Genomic DNA, 27,392 nt, shown 5'->3' with positions numbered 1-27,392 from the left:
AAGGCAACTGGACTTTCTTTTTTTTAGGATCCTAGTGATACTGGTTAGGCACCAGCTTTAAGAGTTCCATTATAATAAGGACCCAACCTCATTGAGACCCTCCAAATGTTGTACATCTTTTCTGGATTATGTGTTGGCATGGCTTTAGGAAATGAAATAGAAAGACTGTGGCAAAGGCAAGCAAGGGTAATACCAATAATAATAGGCACCTTGGGTGCAATTCCAAAACAACTGGAGCACCACTTGAACACCATTGGCATTGACAAACTTGCCATTAATCAATTGCAAAAGGCGGCCTTACTAGTAACTGCTTCCATCCTGCAACGATATCTGTAATACCATCAAACATCCACATCTGCCTATCCCAAGTCCTTGGTAAGGACTCGATAGGTAGACAAAAATGGCAAATCTAGTCTGAACATCTGGCTGACTGTGCGATGATCCATAATAACAACATCAACAACAACAATGATGATGATGTAGGGAGGGACCTTGGAGGTCATCTAGTCCAACCCCCTGCTGAGGCAGGAAACCCTATACCATTTCAGACAAATGGCTGTCCAGTATCTTCTTAAAAATTTCCAGCATTGGAGCATTCACAGCTTCTGGAGGCAGGTTGTTCCACTGATTAATTGTTCTAACTGTCAGGAAATTTCTCCTTAGTTCTAGGTCGCTTCTCTCTTTGGTTAGTTTCCATCCATTGCTTCTTGTCCTGCCTTCAGGTGCTCTGGAGAATAGCTTGACTCCCTCTTCTTTGTGGCGGCCCCTGAGATATTGGAACACTGCTATCATGTTACCCTTAGTCCTTTTGTTAAACCAGGGGAAAAAAAGTTAGATTCATTCTTACAAGAGAGTAAACAAATCTTGACTTTTTGTCAGTTTCTTTTTCCTTTTAAGCAACTTTTGTAATCATCTTTATGAAGAAATTATACAAGCTTGTAACAGAAGCATACAACCTGAAACGCCATTCCTGAGTAGCCCACAGTGCACTCTTTAGGGACTTTCTAAAGTTGTTACCAAATTATTATTTTAATGTATCTGAAGGTGAAATTATTAAATTCATTACCAAAAACAGGTTAATAATTCTGATTTATAAATAAAATGAAAACAAATGTACTTTTCAGCCCACTATTTTTTGGACTATGGCCCTGACATGTCACACAAAGATCAAGAATGGCATTTGGTATGAAAAACTTTTGGAAAATCCTGCCCCAGGACAGTAAATGGATTTATACTCTGCAGTGGAAGCATCTGTTGAGTCATGCAACAAAGCCCACAAGACAGAGAGATATTTATGTTTATGTGTTTGTCCTCTGACACTCTATCCCATTACTCCATTAGTTGTCTATTTATCCTTTAAATTTTCCAGACTCATATTTGCAGCAAAACCTATTTGCTAGATAACAGAGGCTACAATCAAATACGTTAATAGCTTGTTTTACAAGCCTTTTAATGCCTGTTAATTATTACACATATTGTTATTCTAATTTCCAGTAATCTCATTTCTAAAGCAGTAACTATAGAGCAATAGATCATTTGTAGAATAGCTATTTCAGGGAATAAAGGGAGAGACGAAACCATATGACAGTAAACAGTGACAGAGGCCTTTCTGCCTCATCACGAATTTAATTCAGTTACTCTGATTGTCTAGTAGAATATTTCTATCATAATTTCTAAATTTGTGAAAGTGTGAAAAATGGAAATACAGACCAGTGAAGTTATATATTAAGTCAACAAACTTCTGTGATACATCTTGCCCTCAGGGCAAAGTACAATGCTCAAAGATTATTCTCAGTATGCTTTCCAAGGGATTTACAAATATATTACATTTCTTCATCTTCCATCTGTTCAGTGCAGTATGAAAATGATTTCACAGCATATGGAGTATAGTTGATAACAGCCAGAGGAGAAATGGAAACGCTCATCAGAGAAAAAATGACAATGTAATGAAAGATTACAAACCTTATGTGGACTTTTTGCTGAAAGAAAAAAAAGATTGAATTCATGATTTCAGAACCCAGGGATTAAACAAGGATGAAGAGAATGGGAGAAGATGATAAGATGATAATTACCTGATAGAAAACAGAAGACATACAGTAATTGTATGTTTTCTTTTCTTTCTTATTTCCTTTTTCTATTTGACTTCCTATTTCTTTTTATTTTTGTATAATTTTGTATAATTTTACTACGTTGAAAAGTTCCCCCTCTCTCTGGGTATATTAAAAAATGAAAACTTTCAAGTGATGAATTACCTTTAGACATGGCTTTTTTGCGTTATAGGCATACTTCAACAACTCATTCCACGGAGCAAGACTCAACCATTGCAATGTTCTCATGCACGCCTTAGCTTGTTCTGTGCTGGCCTCTATCAGGAAGCAAATTTCCTCTCATTTTAGATGGAAAGTGATTAAAACGTCTACTCCCATTTTTTTTTAGGAATGAGAGCACATTTATTGTATTTGTTTTTTATCTGTCTTTTTTCATGCATCCATGGAATTTTTATATTTGTGATTTGTGATTAAATATTGAAAAAAATAAAGTAATAATGAACTATTCTGTTCAATTGAAGAGGGCCAAGAAACTCAAACAAGGGGCATCCATACATATATAAACACGCGACAACTGCAGGATAGAGTTGCAAGATAGACTGCTTCTCTTCGGAGTTCTCTTCAGTTCTGCCACCTTCCATAATACCCAAAGCCATTCCCTTTCACAGTTAATTTTCAGTCCTGGGCACTTCCGAACACTAAGTATTAATTCTGTGTTCAGTAATCATGTTCCATCCTCGCTGTTTGTTTTTCTATTTGTACAAAGTCTTGTATAAAGACCTCATATATTATAGGATTTCTGAGTTTGTTCATGATACTTTGGTACCTACATAAATACTCACAGTCAAAGACTCGATTAGTACAGAGATTAAAGATAATTCTTTTGTATTTTAATTTCTTTTGAAACTCAATAAAGTTTTGTAAAAAAAAGTAACTGTACATTTTTAGCAAATGTAAGAGAAAGGATGTCTGAGAATTTAGCTGCAAACGGCTCAAGCTGCAAACTGATATTCTAGCCCAACTCACCTTAGCAAAAGGCTGTCCAGTGAACTGAACAATTTGGTGAGCTGTTATTAACAAACTTTTACTTGTGGGAAACTGTGTGCCTCTTGTAAGAGCTGTGGCTCCCTCGTTTCTGTGGTTTGCATAGTTTGCTTTCAGAGAACTCCTAGAAAAAGCTTCCTTTGAGACTAAACTTGGTGGAAATCATCCACAACATAAGAATGTAACATAAGGGTGGGAGATGAAGCCTTATACTATGTGTAAGGCATACATGTCTATATGCGATGTGATTTGGCTCCTCCAGGTTAAATCTGAACTCAGAAAGTGAATTTCAGCTTATTGAAATGATCTAAATGATTAAATTTGGTAGTCACTCTGGCCAGATATGACTTCCTTTTTTGTGCCAAGTAGAAATGCATTATACTGATCACTTGTTGTCTGCAAACTCAGTCATTTGCAAATAAAATCAGACACTGACATGAATGTGTTTTCAAAATCTATTTGCTCAATATGCCATCTTTACAAAGAGGCTATTCTGATTTTCCATTTGTGAATTGTAAATTACTGACGTATCAAGAGACAGAGATGTGAGTTGGGTAAGAAACATGAGTTTTAAGTGGTGTCTTTCATCTCTAGGTTCTTTTGAAGGACATCCTGCCCTCTCAGCCAGTGTGGCAAATGGTCAGATAGAACAGCAACTGAGAATCAACCTGGTAAAGAAGTTAGCTGGGGAGTTTCAAGGTCAGGTTCATCCAAAGAACACAATGGGTAGCCTTGGATCAATCACTGTCAACCCCACCAAACTCACAACATAACTGACTTGGGGGAAAATGCAGAAGAGAATTCTATTTGTATAACCTTGAGTTCAAGGAAGAAAACCAAAATAAAAATCAAATCAAATAAGTTGGTTATCACTTGTGACTCAAAGCTAGGAATTACTGCCTTGAACTGAGCGGAGTTCAGGGTTAGAGATGCAAATTTTTCTTTTCTCATTTGTTTCCTGAAATACACTAAAAAGAATTGAAATAGTCATTTTCATATTATTCTTTACTCATTCAAATTATCTTTGCTGCAGTAACACGCATTGTGGATAGTTCTGCTTATTCCTAACATTTACTCATAAAATTAGCAAATTTAGTACCTTTATTAAATGTCAATATATGATTTGGTTATAACACACACTTGAAGCAATTGGTAATACACATAAAGGCCCTCTAAGAAATACAGGACCTCTTAATTCTGCAGTAAGGTAAATCTGCACAAATAAATTTAGAACTGAAAAAAATATCAGTATGATAATAAAATGGAACTATGTTTTCTCAACTTGAGACTCTTCTACATGTTCACATTTTTAGAAAAAATAGTTGAAGAAAACAGGAAAAAAAAACAGGAAGAGTCATTGCATAAAAGGTTTTCCTTTAGAGCAATATGCACTTTTATTTTCTGACAGCATAACTACCAACAGTTTCTGCTTCTTCAAAACGTATTGCTTTATCTACTAATAGACTCATAATTCTAAAATCTGAAGATCTGACCAGGCTAAGGCAAACTTCTGTATTCTTTCACACATTTCTCGGTACAAGAATTATGTTGCTCATATACTCTAAACAGTATTACATATTATTGAACAACATTTGGGAGGAGTAACAAAAGGGCATGTTTTTCCTTGGCGATATTAGAGGCATTGAAGTTTGTACCACAAGTATAAGTGCACAAAATTTCTTTCAACAATAAGTTGTTGTCCAATTATTTAACCTTAAATGGGGGACGCAAAGGTACAGAGTTAAAAAAATAAGGTATCAGTGTTATCACCTGAAGTGAATTCACAGCAGGTGAGAAGTGAAAGTAAATTCAAAGCAGCCATGTAGAAAGTCTAGTTGCACCCTTGAGCATTGTGCAGATTGTAATAAATGTATACAACGCTGTGAAAACATTATATGGCATTTTCAAGGGTGGTGCTTCCCATCTCGACAAATACAGATAGGTAGGAAGTTTGTATCCATTTCCTATCTAAACCAGGAGGACAAAATTGTTCCTCTGTTGCCAATATATTACTGAGAACTAATTTAAACAGCTATTTACATTCTGCTAAAGAGAATTTCCCTGAGGATGGGTTCCAGCATGAATCTGAAAGCTTGGAAGACTAAAACTCTAGTCCCATGGACCGACCCAGATTGGATCCCGCAACATTATCCTGGGTCACGTATATTTGCCTTCATCTCTAGTTCCACATGAACCTGACTTTAGATATCAACCGTGCCCAGTTTTTTGGTGCACGAGCCTCTTAGAGGCCAACTAACAGCACTGACTTTTTAAAAATTTAGGAAACTACTAGAAACTACTGCAAACACACTTCTGATTTCAGATAAAAACAATGAGGCTGCTTCATTTTTGGCTGCTTGTCTTTTCTGTATTATAGTCAGAACTGCTGGCCTATGTCCAGAAAGGACAATGAACTGGATTCCACAGCACTAGGGGGTAGGTGGGTAGGAATTAGCTTGTTTCACTATTAAAGAGAGGGTGGGGGGAAAGCAATCCAAATTGCCTGCCAAAATACTTTCTCCATAAGGGATAGAGAGAGAGAGAGATGTTGTAACAGAAATAATTATACATTGAACAATAGCAGCGGAAATTACAAAATCCCTTTTGAGCTGTACTCAGTAACTAGAGTGGCCTTGCCGTTCATCTTTCAGAGGATGTGAAACAATGATTCAGGAAAACAAACTTGTACTTAGAACACTAATAGCTCTAGCAAGATGAGACAAAAATCCTATATTCACAAACTTCCAATATCTACACAATATTCTATTTTCCCCTCACCTACCCACCACAATTAAAAGACTGATATCAAAGTGTAGAGAAAAAAAACTGGAATAGTAATTAGGAATTTTACATGACTGAGTAATTCTGAAGTACTGAATATGCCACTTATCTTTGGAAAATCTCTCAAGTTTCTCTTTGTTTGTTACGTTATGCATAAGTAGAGGACAAAACTAACATTAGGTCAGCAGCACAGTTTTTTCCAATGATCTTTCTCTTGGACTAAATCTCTACCAGCCCTAATGCAGTGCTACTCCTTAATATCACAATTCAGAATGGTGATATATACCATGGGAACACTTGGAATGAATAAAATCAGAATTCCAATAATTTCACATTCTCTTAAATAAATCAAACTAAAGACTCTCAGGGCAATATGAAATATGATGGTTTCTGCCAAACAGTTTCCTCTGTATCAAAGTCATGCAATATATTAATACAATACCTATAAAGCCCTAAATGGCTTGGGTCCGGGTTATCTCAGGGAACACCTGCTGCCGGCATCAAGCTCCCTTCGTCCTGTGCGCTCCCACAGGGAGGGCCTTCTCAGGATACTGCCGGTTAAGGAATGACGGCGGGTTATTCCCAGAGGAAGAGCGTTCTCTGTGGGCGCGCCGGCCCTATGGAACCAACTCCCAATGGAACTTAGGACTGCCCCCGACCTTCGCTCATTTCACCGGGACCTGAAAACTTGGCTCTTTGAGCTGTCTGGCCCAGGCTGAGGGGTTTTAATTTTATTGGGTTTTTGTTTAAATTGGGGACTTGATTTAATTAATTTTAATCTGATTTTAACTTTTGTATGTTTGTTTTTAACTCTCCCTGTAAACCACCCTGAGTCCTACAGGAATAGGGCGGTATATAAATTTAATAAAATAAAATAAATAAATAAATTATTAAAGTGAAACATACATAGATGTTCCTGGTGTGTTCTTTTTCCCCCACTTTGAAATGTTGAGTTGCATTTTTAAAGGGAGGGAGGCTTAAATAAAAACAAGGTATGGGCTTGCTCAGAGGTTTGGTATCCGCAGGAGATCAGGAGATGAAACATTCTTACTGTTTTTAATGGTCCTGTGTCAGTCATCTTTAACGCACTATTTGTGCAGCAGCTGGCAGTGAAGAAATCATGTTGAATACTGTTTCAATTATATAAATATGTAGCAATGTTTCAGGGTTTCTTGTTAAGGTCCTCAGTCAGATCTATGGCATTTTCAAATGCCACTATTTTGTGTTTATATACATTACTACACAAAAACTTTCTACACTTTTGTGGTGAAACGAAAACACTGAAAATTGTGAATGGATAAAGAAAATGGTAACCATTATGATTAAATAATTATCAGCAGCATTTTGAAGAACTTCAAATCCCTCTTTGTTTTTTAAAAGGTAATTTTGTCCAACAGGTGCTTTAAACAGCACTTGGTATCTCCCCACAGTTAAAAATAAAGGAATGCTTTATTCAAAAATCAATTCTTAGCCACATGCCTATTGTGCACAGCCTGGAAGATTAAGCAGCTTTTTCTTTCCACCTCCTATCTTAAAGCTGCCAAAGTATTTTAATGGTTTAGCATTATGGAGAGAATTTTTCCACTTGATTTCAGAAACCTACAGATGTATTTGCAAATGCAGGTGATTGCCAAATTACCACAAATACTGACCGCCTAATGCCCAATTAATTGTAAACCCCAACGGTTCCATTTTAAGAAAAGTATTGAAAGAGCCAGCTTTCATATAAAGTGAATGTGAATGGCTCTTACATTCCTAGCTAGCATAGCTATTACCATGGGAGTTCTGATCATAACACATCTGGAGGACATAGTGTTGTTTGTTCATCAAAATTTAAAGCTGCCCATATCACTATATCTATGGTGTATTTTTGAATGGCAGACAACAATTGGATAGGTTGGGAAACATTGCCCTAGATCAGGAGTTTTCACTCTTGGCCCTTTTATGACTTGTGGACTTCAACTCCCAGAATTCCTCAGCCAGCAAGCCTGGCTGAGGAATTCTGGGAGTTGAAGTCCACAAGTCATAAAAGGGCCAAGTTTGAAGACCCCTGCCCTAGATAGTTGTGCTTATCCCCAGCAACTCATCATGCTTCAACAGGATACTGACAATCTATACTAATTCTTGCAAAAAAGAAGTAGGATTGTAAATATGATTTGTTACTGGAGAGGGGCACATGTAGTTTTCATACAGCTAAAGTTAAACATGAAAATATTCATTTTCAGAATAGCTAAGGCTGGGGTCTCCAACCTCCCAGGCCTCAGCCCATTACTGGGTTGTGGCCTATTCACAACCGGGCCACATGAGCAGCGGGCTGGTATGCATGCTTGCAGTGTGACTTGCACGAGTGGTGGACCAGTGTGCATATACATGCATGTGCAGCTCAACCTGTGCAAAACAATGTGCACATATGTGCATGAGTGCTGGCCCGCCACTCACACAAATCAAGTTGCGCATGCGTGCATGCACGCGACAGCCTGCCACTTGCGTGGCTGTTCCCCTCTCCCCTTCCCACTAGGCCACCAAATCGCAAAGGTTGGGGACTGCTGAGCAATGCCATTGCTATCAGTGTGAATAGGCAATATGTATTAGTAATTTCCCACTAAGTATATTGATGGGCCTGCTCTGGTCAAATCAGGGAAGAATGTCCATCTGACATTATACAAAACTTAAAATCATTACATCAGTTGTCAAGATTTCTGGCCCTGAAGCTATGTCTACACAGGTTTCCTTCCAAACTAGTCAGTAGTAACTGGTTCTCAAAATAGTCAATCGAATTCTGATTCAAAATAATGCCAATAAGAAATATGCACATTATGCGAGTAATTCTTAAATACATCAGACTTTCAAGAAACATGCAGGGCATTGCCAGTCATTAAAGAGCCCAGCTTTTTGCAGGATTCTGAACTAGCTGAAGACTTCAAAATGTTCCATTGTTAAAAGCAGGAGCTCGTAAAGCAGGAGCATCAAATTTTTCAGAGTTGTGCAAAAGGATTGGCCTTTTTCATAGATAACAGGGAGGTGATTTTCTCTTGCATTCAGAAAGTCTAAAGTGTATTTTCAGAATAATTTCTAAGTGAGCACATCCCAAAGAGGCATGATTTCGAAGCAAAATTTATTTTGCATTTATGAGAATCAATCTAAGTATACACTGGGGGAAATATCTATGGTGTATTTTTGAGGGTTACTTAGTGATTCATAATTCTTTATCTTCATCTTTGTTCTGGAGACCATATCATCTTATTGCTTGGGAAACATAGACCAGTGGCAGGGAATTTCCTTGGCCAGGATTTGATATTGCTCTTTATTTACAAGTATGGCACTATAGTATAAACAATAAATACTCGTAAGGGAAATTTAACCATTTTATAGTTTCCTGCTCAAGGTTTCAGAATGTATTAGTTTGTCATTCATGAACTCACAATATGGGTTTGGTTTGGTTTGTATCAATAATTAAATATATGACCTGCAATAAAACTGCAATAAAGCACTTACTTGCTCCACTTTGGTGTATATCTGATTAAAAGCTCAATTACTTAGAGCAGATAATATTGTGTTGCAAAACAGATTCCTCCCTGTTTTTAAAATTCTCCTCGGTGTTCCAACAGCTTCATTAGGTACAAGATCACAATTTAACTTAGATATAAAGGGTTAACACCTCCAACTTCCAACAGCAGTTGTCATGTTTCTTCATCCTTTTGCTTAATAAACACAGAATGTTCTGACCCAGAACCAGATCATAACTCTGAATGTTTACATTTACAGTTGAAGCAGGCAGAGCGATTCCAAAGTTAAGGACTTTGTCAAGAACAATATGGAGACTATCAGTAATAATTGAGAAAACCTGTATTTTTGTCATATGAAGAAAAAAAAAACATGGGGTGGATGTCGAAAACTGCATAAGGTAAAATAATAGAAGGTATTGCAACCTAGCTTTTTGATTGTAAAGAAACACATTTTAGTAGGAATCGGCTTCTTGGTTACATGGAGCAATTTGCCCACCTAGCAGTAACTGAAAATGAAGTTCAAGAACACAGAGGTGGTACATACATTGCCCAGGAAAAGAAAGGTCACTTATAGAAATTTCTTGGTTGATCCCAAAGAATATATCAGAATAGGAGCATTCAGAAGAAGGTAGCCCTAATACAGAACGGCAGCCAAATATTCTCCTGTTGATATGTCAATCAGAATGTGTTCTGGTGAGGAACAGAAACTGTCCATTAGTGGAAAGAGGAAAAAGGAAGAGTTGCAATCCAACTGAATTGCCCAAGGTGGAAGACTTGCCTAGTTGCCAGTAAAAAAAGAAAGAATATTTAAAAATGCAGAAGTACTACAGTTGGATTGCACAAGAATCCAGGTGCATGGTCAAAACACATTCTTCCCCCTCTCTTCAACCCATGCCTTCCTTCTGAATTGTCACATGATTTATAGTACATCTGTCAAGGAAGGAAGCTCTGGTTAAAAAGATTCTTCCTAAAATGCCAAAGGCAAGACCCACACGAGGAGGTTAAAATATATAAACTTACAGCTCATACTGCCATTGAGGCTTTGCTTATGACTATACGCAGTTGCACATCGAATGTAGTAAAGACAATTTTTTTATTTATCCATATTTGGAATAATGGAAACAACATTCATTTGATATTTTTACTCCCCATAATTTTTCCACATGTGGATGCATTTTGAAAAAGCCAGGGCTGGACTGGTAGGCATCTGGCTATGGAAAACAAACTTGAAGAGAAAGAGAAGAAAGCTTACACACACACACACATATATATATATATGCCATGTTGTGTATTATGTGCATGTCACTATACATAAACAAATTCACATGTTTATATATTTAACTGTTCTGAATCTGAACTCCAGTAAACATGCTTGCTCTTTTCTCATATATTGCAATGGCTAAAAAAGAAACAAAAGACTGTTCTGTGTAACTTGCTTGCTTCTTCCATCTTTATTATAGTTATGTTGCAAAGACATCAGGATGATTAATTGCTTTCTAAGTAATTCACTGCATCCTGTTTGAATCACTGATGTTTTAGGATATTATTACTGATACTATATAAAGGTTTTACTATTAGTTCCATATCTGGATCTCCTTGTTAAGTCAATGTGGGTGCTGTTTTTATTATTTAGTATTTAGGAGACAAACAGCCTGATCAATAATAACTCAGAAAGGGAACACATCAGTCAAATTAGAAGAAAAAAGTCCAGTTTGTAGGTTACATTACATATTACAAAAAAATTGAGCCATGGTGGCATAGTGGTTAGAATGCAGTATTGCAGGCTAACTCTTGTCCACTGCCAGTTTGATCCTGACTGACTTAAGGTTGACTCACCTTTCCATCCTTCTGTGGTCAGTAAAATGAGGACTCAGGTTGTTAGGGGCAATATGCTGACTCTGTAAACCACTTAGAGAGTTCTGTAAAGCACTATGAAGTGGTATATAAGTCTATGTGCTATTGCTATACTACGATAGATCACAACCAGGCAGGGAAATATAACTTACATTTTTCCTCAGAATATAGATAATAATGCATTCATAAATAAACTCAAATACAATGGTATTCATCTCGTTATTATTATATTTATTTATAGTACAAGATAAATATAAAAATATAACAATACAATGACAGATCAAATGTAAACCAACAATAAACTTGTGCAGGAAAGCCTGAAACAATAAATTGTGTGAAAGAGGTACCAGATGACTTTTACAATCCACGGCTGTTTTTAGAAATTTGGCAACCCTTTTGGAAATGGCTGAAGTTTGGTCTCATAGCAGGAAAGCAGTGACCTCCTGCTCAGAAAAACAATTAAGATTTCTAACCATAGTCCAAGGAGGGGTGATTAGAACTCTGGTTTTATCTGCCTGAAGATCTAGATCTTAAATCTTCCACTGTGATTAGCTGTGGTTTTATCAGGCCAAGGGGCAACTAATGCAGGGAAGGAAGGTCAAAAATAGGTCAGATCAAGGCTTAAACCAGAGTATAACACTCTTACAAGTCATTGCAAGAATAGAACTGTGTAAATAACCACTCCATTTAATTGTAAATGTACGTACATGTTTAGTTGTTAGAATTGTACTTTTCTTCCAGTAATAAATGAGAAGTTACCAGAACTTTCAGTTAAATTGTCTTTGTGTTTAGCCAGCTACCTTCCTTTTGCTGAATGTCTGTGGAGATTCTCAATCGTCCAGGTTATAGTTGTCTCAGATATGCTTCTTTTTTCTTCAAATGGCAACTGGACTGTGTTTTCCTTGAAGAAGAAGAAAATGTTTTGCTCCTCATCCAAGAAGTTTAATCAGTTCTGATAGTAGGGGGAGGGAAGGATAGGTACTGACAGTTAAGACTGGATAGTGGGGGAGGGGAGGGAAATGGAAAGATTATATTTCTTTGCAGTCATCTGGTCGTAAGCACTCTCTGAAAGCTGTTGACGCCACTTGGGAGTTTATCTGTGCCCTCAGGGCTACTTGAATCAGGGTGCAATTGGTTGTGGAATCTTCTAGGAACTGCTATAAGGGCTCCGTTATAAACTGGAGATAGGTGGTAGCTTATTACTCCCCCTCTGCCAAAATGGCCTCAACAACTCTCAGAGAGAGTGCTAATGACCAGATGACTGCAAAGAAATGCAATCTTTCCATCCCCCACCTCCATCCTATCAGAACCTATCCTTCCAACCCCCTATCATCCAGTCTCAACTCTCAGTACCTAGCCTTCCATTCCCCCCCCTCCCCCTGCCATCAGAACTGATGAAGCTTCTTGGATGAGAAGCAAAACATTTTTTTCTTCTTCAAGGAAAGAACATCCCAGCTGCCTTTTGAAGAAAAAAGCACCTTTGAGTTTCCTCTTGCTGATTTAGACAAACGGACATGTTTTGACAATGGCTGAATCATAAGGAGAGTAGAATTAGAAGTCCGTCTAAATGTGCTCCGGACCCAAGATTTTCATTGGGCCTCCAAACACAATCCTGAGCAGCAGGAGAAGCTACAAACCAGAACTGCTTCTGACAAATCGGCTGCAGTGCACTATCAAGGAAGCACTTTTAAGTAAAATTATCAAGGGAAGGGGATAGAATTTCTAGTCTCCAGCTCCCCACCGGAATGATGTTTCTTGCCTTGACTGAATTACCATTTATCTGGTTTGCTTTGCTGTTGCTTTGTTGGGAGAAGAAACACTGTGAAGTGTGGGCTGTCCATTCACTTCAAGGATTGCTGGGATAAAATCAGATCAAATCAAATCCCTTTATTATAGTCTTTGACCAGCATTTACAGTACTGTAAAAAGAGAAATAGTTTGGTATAACAATTTGTTATTGGGGAGAATATGATAGGACAATTAAATGACATATCTAATTAAAGGTTGCGTAATTCAATTGCGTAATTCAATGAAGCTATGAGCTATGCTGTGCAGGGCCACCCAAGACGGACAGGTCATAGCCGAGAGTTCTGACAAAACGTGATCCACTGGAGAAGGAAATGGCAACCCACTCCAGTATCTTTGCCATGAAAACCCTATGGACAGTACCAAAAGGCAAAACGATATGACGCTGGAAGATGAGCCCCTCAGGTCGGAAGGCGTCCAATATGCTACTGGGGAAGAGCAGAGGGCTAGTACTAGTAGCGCCAGAAAGAATGAAGCGACTGGGCCAAAGCCGAAAGGACGCTCAGCTGTGGATGTGTCTGGTGGTGAAAGGAAAGTCCGATGCTGTAAAGATTTTTTCTCCATAGGAACCTGGAATGTAAGATCCATGAATCAAGGCAAGCTGGACGTGGTCAAACAAGAGGTGACAAGACTGAACATCGACGTCTTAGGTATCAGCGAACTAAAATGGACAGGAATGGGTGAATTTAATTCAGATGACCATCAGGTATACTACTGCGGGCAAGAATCCCTCAGAAGAAATGGAGTAGCCTTCATAGTCAATAAAAGAGTAGGAAAAGCAATACTGGGATACAGTCCTCAAAATGACAGAATGATCTCAGTTCGAATCCAAGGCAAACCATTCAATATCACAGTAGTCCAAGTCTATGCCCCAACCACCAGTGCTGAAGAGGATGAAATTGACCGGTTCTATGAAGCCCTACAGCACCTTATAGAACTAACACCAAAAAATGATGTCCTTATTATCATGGGGGATTGGAAGGCAGGGCTAGATGAATCAAAAGTTGGAATTAAGATTGCCGGAAGAAATATCAACAACCTAAGATACGCAGATGATACCACTCTAATGGCAGAAAGTGAAGAAGAACTAAAGAGCCTCTTGTTGCGGGTGAAGAAGGAGAGTGCAAAACTTGGGTTGAAACTTAACATTAAGAAAACCAAGATCATGGCATCTGGCCCTCTCAATTCCTGGCAAATAGATGGGGAAGAAATGGAGGTAGTGACAGATTTTATTTTCCTGGGCTCCAAGATCACTGCAGATGGGGACTGTAGCCAAGAAATTAAAAGACGCTTGCTCCTGGGGAGGAAAGCCATGGCAAATCTAGACAGCACACTAAAAAGCAGAGACATCACCCTGTCAACAAAAGTGCGTATAGTCAAGGCTATAGTCTTCCCAGTTGCAATGTATGGCAGTGAAAGTTGGACCATAAGAAAGGCTGAGCGCCAAAGAATTGAGGCCTTTGAACTATGGTGCTGGAGAAGACTCCTGCGAGTCCCTTGGACTGCAAGGCGATCAAACCGGTCAGTCCTAGAGGAGATCAATCCTGACTGCTCTTTAGAAGGCCAGATCCTGAAGCTAAAACTCAAATACTTTGGCCACCTAATGAGAAGGAAGGACTCACTGGAGAAGAGCCTAATGCTGGGAAAGATCGAGGGCAATAGAAGAAGGGGACGACAGAGAATGAGGTGGCTGGATGGAGTCACTGAAGCAGTAGGCATGAGCTTAAATGGACTCCAGAAGATGGTAGAGGACAGGAAGGCCTGGAGGAATGTTGTCCATAGGGTCGCGATGGGTCGGACACGACTTCGCAGCTAACAACAACAACAACAACAATTAAAGGTTAGGAAAGCAACACATAGAGGGATCTGTTACCTGCTCCAATGCACTACATCATTAGACCTAATAGTAAGTTGCTGTCATGGTAAGGTTTATGACTAAATCCTTCCAAATACCACAAATTTCCTATTTACAAAATGTTAATGAAGTGTTCTGGTTTTGCTTTTTCTCCAGTGGGCTGTAGGGAGGTTTCAATATGACAAATACTGAGTTTACCTTCCACTTTTATGTATACCCTGATTTTCTTTAGAAGCTCAAGGTGGCTTCCATTGAAATATCATGTGATTTACCCATACACAGTAAATCAAGGCAGACTGGGCTGACAAACAATAACTAGCCCAAAGCTGAAATTCCATTGTTGAAGATAGATTTCAATTTGGATACCCCAGTCCCAGTCCAGCATCTTAACTCTCTTGTCTAAAGATGAACAACCTAGGAAAGCTGTAACACACAATTGTGCTGCACCACACACATATGTAGATTAGCACAACCTACCAATATAAAGTTTACTCCCAGCACAGGATGGATTCATTTGTTTACTATGCATGATCTTGCAAGCCATTTGAGCTCCATCCAACCTCCATGCTAGCCTGACAGGTTTGTGAAGTCACCAGGAATCAATCTGAGGACTTCATCTACTTGAAGTTGGGTAGTAGGACTTCCTGGAGAGTAGGAGGGATGGTAGTGAGCATCCTAGATTATTGGAGCATCACATTGACTTCTGATAAATAACAATGACTGGCAGTGCTCACCATGGCAGTCATATTGTGAATGAATATGCCCTCCTGGGAGCAATTTTATGAGAATGCCCATGTCCTCAAAGTTCCAAATATGTCCATTGGTTCAGAAGATTAATGAATTACTGCAGAGGCCAGGCAGACTAGGTATGATTCCTAGAGACAGTCACAGGCAATTTTTCTTTACGAACCAATTTGACTCATAGAGATTGCATCCAATCTGCATTTTTGGCAGTCTTATGAAAGCTATTTGCCATTGCCTTTTCCTAGGACTGTTTTTGACTCCCCCATCTTATATGGATGGTCAGCCATAAAGGAAGCAATTTCATGGTTCTAGCAGCATACTTTGGTGTTATAGTCCCAAGGAGACTTCTAGTAGGACAGCTGCAACTTGCTTCATTATATAGATCCAATTGCCAGCAAACTTTTCTCGACTGTGTAGTATCTACATTTCTGATTTGTAAACATGTTGCCTTTCTTTTGTTGTTCAGAGCTAGAAAATATCCAGGAGTATAATTAAAGAAAACATGGTTTGGCAAAATGTTTTCTTTCCCCAGCCCTGCAAAAACAAGATGCTCAGAATTAAAGCCATGTTTTGCTTAATAGAACACAGGATATATCTGGATGTTAGCAGTCTTTTCCCCAGGAACTACAAAGAAAATATGTCTCTATTTAGATTTCTGGGAGGAGGGGGTGAAGACTTAGAGGCATTCTCTCTCCCTCTGATGACAGCATAGTTAAAAAAAAAGTGGAGGAGGGAATGACTTTAACAATTATTAACACTTCCTAAGATCTAGTTAAAGTTTCTGGAACTTATATCTTCCTTGTTGCAATTATGTCCAGCTCCATTAATGAAATACTGAAATGCATAGTCTGCCATGCTTTTGTTACTTCTGGCATTTGCAATAATATGTTTCTTAGTCCATTCAAACAATCCAGGTAAAGGAAATGTTATTCATAATATAAAATTCTATTCTTTGATGAATAATTCTGAATTATAACTGTTACATTTGGAAGCAACCAAATTCCTATTTGGTTAATTGCAGGAAACATAGCATGAATATACTTAATTTTCTCAAACATAAAGTGACACCACAGTCAAGATGCTGTTTTCAGAAAATGGGAGGTTCAGAGAAGAGAAAGGAAAAGCTGCAGTGTCCTTACAGGAAAAAGATCAAGAGCTTCTCAAAAAGCAGAATTATGAAATACTTGTATTAGCATCTCAACTGTTTGAATGACAAGATAATTCTGTGTTCGATGCTAGATGCAAATAGCAAATACAAATAAGCTTAAATTACAGCAAGAAAAACAGCCATCTGAAATTGAAAGTTAGAGGATTTCTAAAATTGAGTGAAATATTAACAGAACAGAGTTTTAAAATGCCTCTCAACCATGCATACAAGATCAAAAAAGAATAAAAAAGGAAAATAATCAGCAGGAAGTTACTTCAGTACATTGTTTATTGGAGGAACTGAAAGTCACACAGATCACTGTGTTGAAAACACATCCTGTCCCCTATCCTGCCATAGTCAGATTATCAAGGGCGTTGGTGTCCTCACCGATATCACTGTGCCTCAGAGCTGAGCAATTCACCAGAGGCACAGATAGTGCACAATTATTCTCCCTCTGAGACACCTTTTTCATGGGACATGTTAATGTTCAAAATGTTTGAAATACTGCGGGAGTTTAGCCTGGTTCGGAATCGAACTCTGATGGCCTACAACCTAATTGTGCGATCCTTGAATAAGTTTTCTTCTGCTACTTGTTCTCAAATATGTTACAGTTTAACAGATTGTCTGCAGTTTACATGAGTGGTCAATTTTATTTGGAGATTTTAATCCGAGCATCTGTTCCTTGGAAGGAGAGTTTTGAGAGCTGAACAAGCTGCTCAAGCATTCAAGTGGCCAAGAAAATATATATATATATATATATATATATATATATATATATATATATATATATATATATATATATATATATATATATATATATATATATATATATATATATATATATATATATATATATATATATATATATATATATATATATATATATATATATATATATATATATATATATATATATATATATATATATATATATATATATATATATATATATATATATATATATATATATATATATATATTCAGGACATTTATTTATTGGTGGTAGAAGGAAAAAATAGGCAGCTATTAATAGCACCATTATTATTATTTTTTGCTGCAGTCTCTGCCAATTTAGTATATTCCACATATGCCAAGAAATTCTCAGAATTCCTAACCAGTATGATTGCTAGGAATGCTGGTGACAAATTTTGACAAGTGTAATCTAATATGTCAAGTGTTCCTGCAACATCTAGTTCAATTTATCTTGACCTTTGTTGGACATTTTTTTCCTACCAATAGCAATTTCTAATGCAGAATGGGGGACAGGAAAATGAAAAGAATAGTAGTCAAAACATAGATTTTTTTTGGCTTAATAATAAGGAAGAACCTGACTCCAAATTGATACTTTCAATAAACTTGAAAAAACACACACACACACTTCCAAGTTATTTCAAACTACAATTCAAAAGTTTAAAAACCAACATCAAAGCCAGCTAACCCAAGTAAAGCAAGATCCCCAAAAGTGATTTAAAGCATCTTCTACAGTCATCCAACCATTACTATTATAAAAATATCAGTACTGTAATGAAGACAGATTTTACATTGTCTAATTTTATGTGTGTATGTCTTCAAGACACTTTCTTTGCTTCTAGTAACTGCCTGGACATTTCCATGTAGATTTCCTATCAAGATTTCAGAATTGGTTTGCCACTGTCTGCTTCTTAGGGCTGAGAGAGTGATTGGCCCAAGGTCACCCAGCTGGCTTTTTTGCCTAAGGGGGGGGGGGCTAAACTAGAAGTCACAGTCTCCTGGTTTCTAGTTTGATGCCTTAACCACTACTCTCAATAATAACTAGTTGACATTAAAAGATAGTATTGATCACTAATGACAATCCTGCCTATGGGAAAAATAATAGAGGAATACAAATGTGTATATTAGTTCATTAGAATTCTAGCCAGTGGAAGGCAAAGGATGCAAAAAAAATCTGATACTAATAGTCACTAATAGGCAGTACACACATTATATGTTAAATACTGCTTTAACAACAAAGACTGTTTAAAATGATGTTATAGGCATCTAAGTATTCTGCAAGTCTTAGACACCCTCTAACTGTGTCTCAATCCTGCCAAGACTGAGTGGCTTTGCGTATCGGCATCTCGGGCTAACCAAACTATTCCACCTTTAACGATGGAGGGTGAGGTGTTACCCCCCGTTGATAGGGCTCGCAACTTGGGCGTCCTCCTGGACTCACGGCTCAATTTTGAAGATCATATAGGAGCCGTGACCAGGGGGGGGGTTGCCCAGGTTCGCCTGGTGCACCAGTTGCGACCCTACCTGGACTGAGATGCCCTATGCACAGTCACTCATGCGCTCGTGACCTCCCGTTTAGACTACTGCAATGCTCTCTACATGGGGCTGCCCTTGAGGACCACTCGGAGGCTTCAACTGGTGCAGAATGCGGCCGCGCGAGTTGTGATGGGGGTTTCCCGATACTCCCATGTAACACCTCTACTCCGTGAACTGCATTGGCTTCTGGTTGCCAATATATATATATATGAATGATATATATCTTGCAATCCTGCCTACTGAAGTAAGATGTACAGAACTATGAAACATAAATTCCTTGGAAGACTGCACCATCACAGAACTTTGAGCTGATTTTGGACTGAATTAACAAAAGTACTGCAGACTGAAAAATCATTTCTTTTATAATCCTTACAATAATTTTTCCTCAAATGTATCTTTGTGGTTATCTTCATTACTTTGCCTACATGATAACCAAGTTGCAGAAAACAAATTAATGCTCTAATTTCTTGGTGTCTTCTTCCTAGTCATTCCCTTCAAAATCACTTATCTCCCATTGATATTAATATCAGCAACCAAATATTGCTAGGAGAACAAAGACATGTTCTCTGCCTATCAGTTAGATAGAAAGGAAATGGGAACAGGTTTCCCAGGGATTTCGTACAATACCAAGAATTGACTACTTCTAATCAAGAAACTCCATTTTTAAAGAGTCCTTTGATAGGGATCATATTAGCATGCATCTTGATAAGATCTGGTCCCTTGAAAGAAGAAATATTCATTAAATGGCATTCTACAGTGAACATTCTTTACTATCAAATTCTGCTCATTTCCCATTTAACAATAAGCACTTATTTTGTACTGTCTTGGCAGAATATATTTGCGAAATAAGATATGTGTTTCTTTGGATAAGTTTCCTCTTAATAGCCAGATATGAGAAAGAGAATGAAGCTGGAAGCTCTCTTTGTAAGATACACGAGTTACAATTTCCAGGGCCAATATATCATTCTTTATTTTTCTAGAAAGGATAATATTGTTTTCAGAAACTCAATGTGCACAGTCTTCATTTTAAATCTACTGCATCCAGGCCCTATCAACTAGGCCAGTGTTTCTCACTCCCTTCCCCCCCCCATGGAATTCTAGCCTCAACACATTAATATAGTGAGGAAAGATGAACTAGATGGTAGTGGACCAACAATTACGTTCAATGCATGTTTGGCAAATACCCAAAAAAGAGGGCAGGGTGAGGATCACATAAAGGACAACAAATTTCAATTAGTTCAGCCATTTAGTTCTGAAACCTCCCACAACACCACAGGCAGCCCAGACCAAACCAGTCCAGGCTCCGCACAAATACATTAATCCCAGACTTGAAAGCAAAGCCAAGTCTTAAGAGCTTTTTGGAACCCCAGAAGAAAGGACACTGTCTATGTCTGTGGTGGTATGTTGTCCAGAGGACAGTGGTTGTGACAGAGAAGACATGCACCCTTGGTCCTGTAAGACAATATTTAATAAAGGGGACCTGGAGCATATCTGCTCTGCTGCAACATACTTGGCCAATAGAAAAAAATGGTGGTAGACAGTCTCTCAGGTAAACAGGCACTATGCCATGAAGGTAATGACTGACAGCTTATACCGAACCCAACTGGTCATCAATGTACTTCATATAGCAGCACTCACACATATCAAGAAGCACTTGTTACTGTTTGTGCCACTGCATTTTGTACCGGCTGTAGCTTCTAGATGCTCTTCAAAGCCAGTCCCATGTTGAGCATATTCCAATCATCCAATTGTGAAGTGACAGCATCTGAGTAACTGCCTAAAGCAGGGGTGTCAAACTCAATTTCATTGCGGGCCACATCAGCATTGCGGTTGCCCTCGAGGGGTCGGGTGGATGTGGCCAGGGTGGGTGCAGCCTACTGGGTTGGCGTGGCTGGAGTGCGTGTGGCCCAAGGGGGCGCCCAGCTACACTTAACTCCTCAAGGCTGCTGCTGCTGTGCTTGCTCTCCTTAGCCAGGTTGCTCATGATGGGTACGAGGGCAAAGTCAAGAGGGAGGCCCACTCCATCTCCATGTGAGGAGACCTGACTTTTTACCAAGGCTTCCTTAGCAATAGGATGGGAGACCCCCCCAGAATAGGCCAGGAGGAGAGGGCAAGGGGATGGTGAAAGGGCAGCAGGGAAGGACTAAGGCAGGACTTCCCTCAGACCCGCCCTCTCCTTCCTTCCTTCCTTCCTTCCTTCCTTCCTTCCTTCCTTCCTTCCTTCCTTCCTTCCTTCCTTCCTTCCTTCCTTCCTTCGAATGGTGGGAAAATATTTGAGATGAGGGAGGGAATAAAACAGGCAAGAAACACAGCTAGGGAAGTGTCATCCTTCATGAGGAATGAAGTAATGCACCATCGCCTGGAAGTGGCCAGCACATGGCCCTCACCTACTTCACATATCTGGCTTGGTGGGAGGGGATGCCATGAGCAGCGTGAGAGTCGATGTTACCTGCGCAATGCTGCCCAGCCCCCAGCCTGCCCGGTTTTGGCAGGCAGCGGGGTGCTCTCTTCACAGTGCTGAGAGGCTGAGCCAGGTGGCATGAATCTGAGGAGAAGCGCAACGCTGCCCAGCCCCTAGTCTGCCCGAAGTAGGGAGGGCCATGTGCTGGCCACTTCCAGGCAATGGTGCATTTCTTCATTCCTCACAAAGGGTGATACCTCCCCAGCGTGCGCCCACTGGGCGGGGCCGAGGCGGCAGGGGCTGGTCCCTCGCTGTTTCCAGACAGCCTTGTGGAGCTAAGACTGAATGCGTTTCAGCATAGATGGCTACCACGAAATTGTACATTGGCTCCCGGTCGGCCTGGGCCAGGGCCAAGGCAGCGAGGGCTGTTCCCTCACTGTTTCCAGGATGGGTTCACGGGCCACATGAAACCACTTCGCGGGCTGGATCTGGCCCCCAGGCCTTGTGTTTGACATGTCTGGCCTAAAGGATTTCCTGGTCAAGGAAGGGACAACTGGCACACAAGACCAACCTTTGAAAAAGGCTTCCCAGCCATAGATTCAATGGCTGCAAGTCCAGAAGAACCCCAAGCTGTGCACCAGTCTGGAATGGGAAATATAAACCCATCCAAGACAAACAATGGAAATGTGGGGATGGGGGAAGGGAAATAGCCACAGCCATTCAGTCTTGATAGGACTGAGTTGAAGTATGTTCTATCCCTTGCACCTGAACAGCCTCCAGACATTGGGACATGACATTGATAGCTTCACCTATGCAGCCCAGGATTGAAATATACAGTCGTATATCATCAGCATACTAATGATTCTGAACAGATTGATGACCTGACCCACGGTTTCATCTAGATGTCAGAAACAGGAAAAGGAACAGAGCTTCAAGCTCTGAGGCACCCTGCAAATGAATGGCTGTGGATGTGACTTCTGTCTCCCTAGTCAACTACTGATCAGGCTCCTGCTTCAAAGCTCTTTTATCATCCAGTGCAATGACAGGTTCTGGAGTGGTCCAGAACTTATTGTATCTTTCCTGGAATAAGATTCTTCGTGTTGCTCCTATTCTATCGTGAAAGGCAAAGGTGCCATTCATATCAGATAATTCAAAGAATAATGAAACCAGATCTGACCAATAGTACCATAAGACACCCAGTAGAGCCTAGAACCTTTGGCATGCCATATCCTAATTCTTGAATTGCCCAAAAAGTGGTCTTGACTGAACTGTAAAAAGATTCAAGTGGCAACTCTCCAAATTTCCGTGTATTTCCATTGAAAAGATTGTACATACAAGAAATTATAGGACTCAAAAAATATTAGACTCCTTAGATTCCTCATCGGTCTACTAGTTTGTTATCTCTTTTATAGCTAGATGTTTTATATTTTCATAATCAGAGCAAGTAGCTTTATGATACAAATTGTTTGAAGCTAGCCTTTTCAACAAACACATCCATTGATAATTACACCATTTATGATTGCAGCTTACAATACTCCCAATTATCTGTACCATCATTTCAGATATTGGAAGACTTTCTTTGCCTCCACTAATCAAACAAGCTCAATACTTTTTCTTTATGTTCTTATTACTTATCATTTATCAAACTCCTGATTTGCATCTTTAATGGAGGATGGAAGCTAACAACTCCCATCCTAATGAGCCTTCTTAACTCATTCTTTTGCACTTCTAGTGGCCATGTGAATTCTTATAATGTAGCTACAACATATATCAATCATGAGTTCAGAGAGCATCCATTTCAAATATTCTGAGCAGATATATTGGAGAAGCCCTGCAGGGATTATTGCTTTCAGCTGTTTTCAAGTCTCTTCCTTTGCCTACTGTTTAAGAATTTGATGTCAGTATAATATCTATGCAGAAATCATGTCCAATTCCCAGTTATTATTTTCCTAAAAATGCTTAGAAGAAACGGAGCATTTCCAAACCACATTAACCATACAGCCACTTATTTTGTGTTGGGCACAATAAGTTCAGAAATCTAAACTACTTCTTTTCATTACTAAGCTGTAAAGGAGCCTTCTTGAGCCTTACTTTTACATCCCTTAGCTTGCTGCTCCAATAATCCCTCAGCCAGTCTTCCCTTGGACAATGAGTCTTGCCATTTTCTTGGCAGTTTCTATCCATAATTATTCATTGGAATTGCACAGCTATATTAGAATACCCCCAAAACATTTATATAGTGAAAATGGAAGATGTTAGATCCAACAAATGAAGACAATCAGAACGGAGGGAGAAGAAAAAAGGCTGTTAACTTTTCTCTCTTCCACAAACTTTCTTTTAAAATAGAAGTTTCTATTTCATGCTTTTGGATGGGCCATGTGTAACTCCCCAGACATTTGTCATGAATAGTGGCTAGAGCAATGTCATAAAAAGGAACAAACCTTAATGTGGTTTGACTAGATATATGGGGCTCAAACTTACTTTGAGGCCTATAGTGCAAAAACAATCTAATAGAAACAATCTATGAGTACAGAGAACAAAGTATTAAACTGAAAGGCTCTTCCAGATCTGGACAGTCTCCTTAATTTGAGATTACACCATATATTTACAACTCAGAAGATACAATCTTGGTGCTTGATGCATAATTACACATGTCCCTGAATAAACAAAGTACAGAGTCATCCAGAAAGAGAATGCAAAATCTCCAATCCCATCTTCAGTTATTATAGTAAATCATTCTTACTACAAATGTGGGGAAAGTACACATTTATACATTCTCCCACAATCTAATATCACTTCTACAAAGAATAAAAAAAGACTGTAATTGTTAGAGAAATTTATCTTAAGAATAACAGATTTGGTTGATATATTACAGCAAGTCATAGTGTGGTTTACTTCATTTAGGCACACTGCATTGTACAACTCAGCCACTGTAATTTATAGACCATAGTTTATTGATCAGTGGCTTGTTATGGCTTGGAGTCACTTCCTCTGCCCTGAGTAGTTTGACAAGCGGCAGCCATAAGTTGACTAACTAAAAAATAAAATACAATTACAATATGATATGGAGTGGGGTATTTTCTAGACTTACCAAGGAAACCCCTGAATTTAATTCATTAAAAACATTTATGTAGCTTTATATAAAATATGGTATGAAATGCTACATAAAGTGTAACATTTACATATGATAAATGTAAACTGTCCACACACCCAGTGAAGGGGGCAGCGCACACCTTTCCATGGTCAAACTGCTGGAACTGAACAGAAGTTCTGTCCTGTGGCATCTTAAGTCCATCATGCTTATCTTGCACTCCAGAAGAGGAGAATCTTCTTTTACGTTTGATACAGTACCGGAAAAAGTCTTTCGTATCTTACCGCTGAGCACAGCCACTTCCCTCGGATACCCGCCCCCCACCCCCGCTTGTTCCTTTCTCTGAACCTACTCCGAGTTGCCCGTCCGACACCACCACCCCCCCGCCGCCCCATCCCGTCTCCATCTTCCCGCTCACCTTGTACACCTTGCCGAAGGCGCCGTCGCCTAGCTCTCCGACGATCTCCCAGACTTCGTTGGGATCCAAGTCCCGGCGCACGTGCTCGTACTCTTTGGATCGCCGCTTCTCAAAGTTAGAGAGGCGCAAGATGCGCCGGAAATTAGCGAAGGCCATGGCAGCGTCCAGGCTTGAGCTTCGAGATCCTCACCATCGACGTGTTAGGAGAAGCAAACGGAAGAGAAACGACTCTGGACGGGCTTCTTCTCTGCAGGCAAAAACCGACCAGGCTGGAAAAGGGCTAAGGATCTGTCGAAGCCTAAAGACGGAAGGAGAGCTTCCGAGGAAGCAGCCGAGCCCGTTCCCGCCCGGTCGGTCGGTCGGTGCTTTCACGGGGCTTCGGCTGAGAAGAAAGCCCTAAGGATGCTTCTCCGCCGGTTCCTCCGCCAAGCGTGGGGCGCCCGCCACCCTCTGCTTGCCGGGCTATCTCAGGGCTGAGGGAGTGGCTCCAAACGCAACCGGCAGCGCGCGAAACGAGCGCTCCGGCGCGGTTACCCCCGAGGCAGCGGGAAAGGACCGACCCAGCCAGCCGAGAACTTGGGAAGAGTTTGCGAGCGACGCTTCACCTGCTAAGTCGGACGGGGGCCAACCCCTCCCGGCCTCACTGGCGGGCCCCGCCCCTCTCCGCCAGGACACCTTCCAGTTCCTGCGGCTCCGCCCCAGCACGCGTTGCGCCGAGCTGCTCCCCCGCGCGGGTCGCGTCAGAGCAGGGGGAGCCCGCCCCGTGTCTTCCTCCTCCTCCTCCTTGAAGGGTGTGTGTGTGTGTACACACACTTTGCGATTTCTTTACCCCCCCAGACCCGTGTCTTCCTCCTCCTCCTTGAAGGGTGTGTGTGTGTGTGTGTGTACACACACACTTTGCGATTTCTTTACCCCCCTCCCCAGACCCGTGTCTTCCTCCTCCTTGAAGGGTGTGTGTGTGTGTGTGTGTACACACACTTTGCGATTTCTTTGCCCCCCCCAGACCCGTGTCTTCCTCCTCCTCCTTGAAGGGTGTGTGTGTGTGTGTGTGTGTGTGTACACACACACTTTGCGATTTCTTTAACCCCCCCCCCCGCAGACCCGTGTCTTCCTCCTCTTCCTTGAAGGGTGTGTGTGTGTACACACACTTTGCGGTTTCTTTACCCCCCCCCCCCGCAGACCCGTGTCTTCCTCCTCTTCCTTGAAGGGTGTGTGTGTGTGTGTGTGTACACACACACTTTGCGATTTCTTTACCCCCCTCCCCAGACCCGTGTCTTCCTCCTCCTTGAAGGGTGTGTGTGTGTGTGTGTGTGTGTGTGTACACACACTTTGCGATTTCTTTACAACCCCCCAGACCCGTGTCTTCCTCCTCCTCCTTGAAGGGTGTGTGTGTGTACACACACACTTTGCGATTTCTTTGCCCCCCCCAGACCCGTGTCTTCCTCCTCCTCCTTGAAGGGTGTGTGTGTGTGTGTGTGTGTGTGTACACACACACTTTGCGATTTCTTTAACCCCCCCCCCCGCAGACCCGTGTCTTCCTCCTCTTCCTTGAAGGGTGTGTGTGTGTACACACACTTTGCGGTTTCTTTACCCCCCCCCCCCCGCAGACCCGTGTCTTCCTCCTCTTCCTTGAAGGGTGTGTGTGTGTGTGTGTGTACACACACACTTTGCGATTTCTTTAACCCCCCCCCCGCAGACCCGTGTCTTCCTCCTCTTCCTTGAAGGGTGTGTGTGTGTACACACACTTTGCGGTTTCTTTACCCCCCCCCCCGCAGACCCGTGTCTTCCTCCTCTTCCTTGAAGGGTGTGTGTGTGTGTGTGTGTACACACACTTTGCGATTTCTTTGCCCCCCCCAGACCCGTGTCTTCCTCCTCCTCCTTGAAGGGTGTGTGTGTGTGTGTGTGTGTGTGTACACACACACTTTGCGATTTCTTTAACCCCCCCCCCCCCGCAGACCCGTGTCTTCCTCCTCTTCCTTGAAGGGTGTGTGTGTGTACACACACTTTGCGGTTTCTTTACCCCCCTCCCCAGACCCGTGTCTTCCTCCTCTTCCTTGAAGGGTGTGTGTGTGTGTGTGTACACACACTTTGCGATTTCTTTACAACCCCCCAGACCCGTGTCTTCCTCCTCCTCCTTGAAGGGTGTGTGTGTGTGTGTGTACACACACTTTGCGATTTCTTTACAACCCCCCAGACCCGTGTCTTCCTCCTCCTCCTTGAAGGGTGTGTGTGTGTACACACACACTTTGCGATTTCTTTGCCCCCCCCAGACCCGTGTCTTCCTCCTCCTCCTTGAAGGGTGTGTGTGTGTGTGTGTGTACACACACACTTTGCGATTTCTTTAACCCCCCCCCCCCGCAGACCCGTGTCTTCCTCCTCTTCCTTGAAGGGTGTGTGTGTGTACACACACTT

General features: G+C 40.7%; 1 protein-coding gene across 1 annotated transcript in view; it reads right to left on the bottom strand.

Annotated features, from left to right (window-relative positions):
- The window catches only part of STK10 (serine/threonine kinase 10), an 84,868-nt gene extending 59,116 nt beyond the window's left edge, over positions 1-25,752 (bottom strand). The window contains exon 1 of the mRNA XM_081319536.1: positions 24,981-25,752. Coding sequence (XP_081175662.1) covers positions 24,981-25,136 — 156 coding nt within the window. The 5' untranslated portion in view covers positions 25,137-25,752. The remainder of the gene's footprint in view (positions 1-24,980) is intronic.
- Between the last annotated feature and the right edge of the window lie 1,640 nt (positions 25,753-27,392).

Source organism: Vipera berus (assembly GCF_964194415.1).
Source record: "Vipera berus genome assembly, chromosome: 2".
Taxonomy (NCBI): domain Eukaryota; kingdom Metazoa; phylum Chordata; class Lepidosauria; order Squamata; family Viperidae; genus Vipera; species Vipera berus.
The sequence above is the reverse complement of the archived record's forward strand: the minus strand, read 5'-3'. Positions and strand labels throughout refer to the sequence as shown.